Raw genomic sequence first — 5272 nt, forward strand, 5'->3', positions numbered from 1 at the left:
TCACTATCCAAGAATTAGGTGCTGGCTTGTAATAATAATAATAATAAATTTTATTTATATCCCGCCTTTCCAATATTTTGATCAAGGCGGCTTACAATACAGATAAAAGCATATCGATAAAAAGTTAAAAACAGCATTAAAAAAAGAACAACAATCAAGTAGAAGTACAAGGGCAGGTCAGGTACACAATCCAGGGTCGTTGATAGAGGGGCAAAGAATAAAATGATTATGGTGGCTTGCAGAAATAAATATGTTTTCAAGTTCTTTTTGAAAAGAACTAAGGACACGGTGGAACGGAGCTCGACAGGGAGATTGTTCCAAAGTTTGGGGGCAGAGATAGAAAAAGCCCTCTGTGAGGTCCTCACATGGCGTGTCTTAGGGACCTCCAACAGTTTCATCCCTGTTGTTCTGAGTGTGCGGGGCGGATTGTATGGGGAGAGGCGGTCCTCCAAGAGAGGCTTGTAGTTTCCTTGTATTTCATATTTGGATGAAAACTTGAAGGACAATGACAAAGGAGCGCACTTCTGTTTTAATCCCACTGTGCTTAAGGGCATGAGTTTCAGACTCTTTCTCAGTCATGAAGTTTCTTGGGCAGACCCATTGCCAGAGGCTTCCTCTAAAGAGCTCAGAAGACAGGAATTAAACATGCTGCATTTGTACTATCACTGGGTTTTTCTTCAGATACAGTTAAGACAAAAATGCATGTTATTCAACAGACGGAGAAAATAATTTAAGATGGCTGTTTTTAAAAAGTGTAAGGCATCATTATTTAAAGGGCTCCATATCAATAAAGAGGAACAAAAAAACTTTGAAGTGACTTGTATCCACTTGATAGTTTCCTGCACCAGATAGATAAAATGAAATGACAGGTGTGCAATTTTCACCGCCTGTGTAAACATGTGTTCACCTGGTTGCCTGGATCATGTTTCTGATCAAATGTTTTGGATTACTGGGTTTTCTTTCCAGATGGATTACAGTGGACCTCCTTGCAATTCCCGAAGAAGGAATAGTTATGACAGCAGCTACTATACAGAAACATTAAGTGGTAAGTGGCTACTTTGGAAGAAATAATAGATTATGCTAGGTTAAGTTTTCTGTGCGTTGTTTGTGCTCTTTGTAACTTGCATGTGGCTGTTATGAAGCAAATACTTCAAATCAAACATAGTTGCATTATTATGGTTAGGTATATATTATTTTGATGAAGTCTTCTCCCTCCCCCCAAATTACACTAGCTTGAATCCTATTAAGTAGGCCCAGAGAATCAGTTGTTGAGTGGTGAGTCAATACACAAGTAAGTCACATTTACTCAAATCAGGACTATGAATATGACTGAGGCCATTATGGTTTTTAATTTTAAATTGTGAGTAGATTTAGTGACTGGATCCTTGGATTTAAACTTTAAATTATTTTGGCTGAGCTTTGCTTTCTAAGGTTATTATGTCACTTTTATTAATAGTTTATTTGGCATTAATTTTCCATTGGATCACCTTTCATAAAGCCTTGGGATTAAATTGCAATCCTGCAGATGTTTGTCTCATCCAACCCAATAAAACTTACTTTGGAGTAGGCAAGCCAGCACTGCACTTTTAGATGTGGTGGGAGCACAAGAGAGGGCCTTCTTAGTGACTTCTCCTCCACGTTGAAGCTTCCTCTCTAAGAACACAAAAATGCTCTTTGCCCCCCCCCCCACCCCCAATATTACCCTTCTGTCAGCAGGCAAAGATTTTTATTCTAACTGGCTTTTAGAACTAAAGACATTTTAACAAAAATTGTGAAAGTTCTGTATTGTCCTTTTTAGAGTGTGTTTTTAATATGATTAATAGTTTAATATAGTTTTAATTTGACTGCTTGTATGTTTGTAATTGTAATCTCTTTAACATGTAAGCTGCTTTGAGTTCCAATCTTGGGAGGAGGGGGGATGTGTGATGAGGCACAGCTTGGCAAAACTACTTTTTTTGGACCACTACTCCCAGAATATCTCACCCCACATGGAAAAGTAACATTTTCCCAAGTGCTGGGAATCAACAACAACACCCCAGCCTCTTCTTGGTATTGCTTCTGAACCTGTCTCCTTGTCCTTAGATTCAAAGCAAGGGAAGAGTTCGGTTGTTTCCAGCCTTGATTGTTTGTCGAGTATTGTGGAGAGGATTTCAACAGACAGTACAGCCTGTCCAACCCTGCCTGCGGTTGAAAGTGGAACCGAAGGGAGCCCCTGCTCACTCCATGATGGGGCCAGCCTGAGCGACACTGGAACCCAAATCACCTCCCCAAATAGCTGTACTCAGCTCCCCCAGGAAGCTACCAGCAACAGTGCCAGCAACCCTATCTACCAAGTGCTATAAAGGCACTGCAGATACGATCTGCAGCCTTGGGACTGTTCCAAGCTAGCCAGCAAATAACACTTAAATCTGCTTTTCCAATGATTAAAAAAGACAACACTCATGGGTTGTTGGGTTTTTAAAAACCAGTTTTCTAATGTATCTAATAATTCCTTTCAAATATATATTTTCCAAGCTTGTATTACTTTAAAATACAGTGGGCCCTTGGTATCTGCTAGAGTTTGGTTCCAGGACCCCCATGGATTCCAGAATCCATGGATGTTCAAGACCCATTATATACAATGAAATGCAGTCCTGCATATGAAATAGCAAAATCACAGTTTGGTTTTTGGATTTTTAAAAAATACTTTCCAGCCATGGATAGTTTTGAATCCATGGATGCAGAATCGAAGGTCAACTGTACTCTTATTTATTGGTTATAAACAAAAGCTATTTAATTTGTATATAGAGGAATTAGAATTGTGTGCCATGAAATGGCTAATGTCTAATCTGTACTTTAAAACGGGGGAAGACATTACTCTTCAGCAGTCCTTCACACAGGCTGCTTTACTCTTGTTTGATTTTAGTTCTGTTTAAGCAGTCTGAGTGGTTGGGATTATATCCTTTCTTTGCAATTTCCCTCAGAAATATAGCCATCCACATATATACAGAAGAGGTTGTGGACCATTTTTTTTTAAAAAAAGAATTATATACTTATTTTGTATACTTGTAAATAAGAGTTGCTTTGCAGAAAAAAAATTCCATCAAAACAAAAAAAAAATTTACATATTTAATGTTGCTTGGGTTGTTGTGCCAAATGTTAACTTTATATATATATATTTATACAATGTGGATGCTGAGAATGTTTCAACAGTATTCTAAATAAAGTTCCTTATTTATAAAGCTGCTGGACTTACCTCAACTTTGGCTAGAGTTTTAGCATTCCTTTCAGTACAATATTAGTAAATCCATTTTTCTCATTCCCCAAGTTGCAGATGGTTCCCATGGGTTTCATGACAGCATTCTTGTGTACCCTCAAACCACAGTCAGGGGAAGAAGTCTGTGTGGCCATGGGGAGAGATCTTCCATGCATGTACAGCTTTATATGTGCAGCAGAATTTTTTGATGGTGTTTTCGTACATGGCAGGGAGTTGTTCCGGACGACCCTTGTGGTTTCTTCCAAACTCTATAGAGTTTATCACACATAGGCTAAGTGCCCAAATCCCATGCAAAAACGGGATTTAAATCCTGGAAAAATCCCGCAAAAGTGGGTTCACTTTCAGACACTTTGGGGGCATTGAGCATTAATCCAACATCAACCCGCACAGAAAGTGGACAAAATTGGCTGTTTTTTATTTTCAGGAAATTCCCGAAAATAAAAAGCAGCCGATTTTGTCCATTTTCTGTGCGGGTTAATGTTGGATTAATGCTCAATGCCCCTGATGTATGAAAACAATCCCACTTTTGTGGGAATGTCCACTTTCTGTGTGGGATGCTCCCCCGACAATGTCTGAAAAAGATCCGGCTTTTGCGGGATTTCCCCAATTTAAATCCCATTTCTTCATGGGATGAACTCTGTGTGATAAACTCCAGTCTATGGGTTCCATGTTCTCCCACTGCCTGGCAGCCATGACTTGCATCATTTCTTTGCACTGGGAAAGGAGGGAGGGGAGAGGCAGTTCAGACCATAGAGAATCAGCTGCTTGCAGGTGCAGGGAGGATAAGGGTGCACTCTCAAATGGTGTGCCCCCTCCTTTTCATTGCCCTGGTTCTCAAAGCAGCCAGCTCATGGTCAGAATGGTCTCATCTTTCCCTCCTTTTCCTTCCAGTAAGAATAGCTTATTCTGGGCCTTAACAACTGGTGGAGAGTGGGAGGTTTTGGCAAGGCGTGCAAGGGCAGTAGAATAATCCTTGGTTGCTCATCCTAAAGGACTTACATGTGTATAAGTCAGTAACAGGATGCCAGGCACAGTGCATATTTGGATGTTTTATTCTACCTAATCACCTGGCAGATCATGCAAATGGGAGATTTTAATTGGGGCAAAATATCTTGCTTGTTCTACTCTGGATACAGATGGGACTATGCAACCCAGTGGCGTCATTCAGATGTGTGGTGGTGTGGCCCACACAAGGTGGATAGCACTTTGGATTGCTCTTGTAACATTGTGGAGTAAATCCACCCCACCATTGTCATGGAAGCCACCAGCCACCACTGAACTGCTGACCTTTAGGCAAAACCATCCCAACACACATACCAAGGCTCACACCATTCAGCAAGGCCCTCTGAATCTCTGTATAGCAGTCTCAGTAATAGGGAGATGCTGCCACTGGGAGCAGGAGCGAGGAAGTCTGATTCAGCCAGCTAAGTTGCATGAATCTCTATTTTTGTAATGAAGAAAAACCTATTTTTAAAACCATTTTCCTAGTGTTGCATCACCAAGCATGTCATTGTGGGATTGGAGGGAGAGAAATGAAGGCATTAGAATTCTACCCCCCTCCCCCCATGAAATTATCCTTCATTCCCCAAATTTGTAGCATTGCGGAGAGTGAGAGGCTGAAAATCATTCACCCTTTTGAACTCTTGTATTTGCTTTGTTTGCATTCCCCTGGTAACTTCACCTGTCCCTTTTCTTTGGATGCCTAAACAGTGGCGATTTGGGGTTACTCCTTGTCCTACTCCAGAGTAAGATATTTTTTTCTTAATGTTACTCCTACTCCTGTAAAAACTTCTTTTTTCTTACTCCTACTCCCCAATCCTGGGGGAAAGCCCCAGTTGCTTTGCAAGGTGTGTGTGTGTGTGTGTGTGTGTGTGTGAGTGTCTCTTTGGCGCGTTACAGAGTGCCCAAGAAGGGCTTTCTGCCACCACCGCCGGTTGCTATGTCCAGGAACTACAGCGGCCAAACCGCTCGGTTCCCAGGTGCAGCAAGAAAGAAGCGCCAAAATGGCGCTTCTTT

General features: G+C 41.1%; 1 protein-coding gene across 1 annotated transcript; it reads left to right on the forward strand.

Moving 5' to 3' along the window:
• Positions 1–464: 464 nt before the first annotated feature.
• Positions 465–2564, forward strand: LOC121917912 (myoblast determination protein 1 homolog). Its single transcript, XM_042444028.1, has 2 exons — positions 465–1045; positions 2083–2564. The coding sequence occupies exons 1-2, from the start codon at positions 898–900 to the stop codon at positions 2340–2342; spliced, it is 408 nt and encodes a 135-aa protein (XP_042299962.1). The 5' UTR covers positions 465–897; the 3' UTR covers positions 2343–2564.
• Positions 2565–5272: the final 2708 nt, after the last annotated feature.

Source organism: Sceloporus undulatus, unplaced genomic scaffold (genome assembly GCF_019175285.1).
Source record: "Sceloporus undulatus isolate JIND9_A2432 ecotype Alabama unplaced genomic scaffold, SceUnd_v1.1 scaffold_1637, whole genome shotgun sequence".
NCBI classification, from domain to species: domain Eukaryota; kingdom Metazoa; phylum Chordata; class Lepidosauria; order Squamata; family Phrynosomatidae; genus Sceloporus; species Sceloporus undulatus.

Coding starts and splice junctions, on each gene's coding strand:
- LOC121917912 (XM_042444028.1), top strand. CDS start 898: ATGTGTTCACCTGGTTGCCTGGATCATGTTTCTGATCAAATGTTTTGG. Junction 1,046..2,082: donor CTATACAGAAACATTAAGTG/GTAAGTGGCTAC, acceptor CCTTGTCCTTAG/ATTCAAAGCAAGGGAAGAGT.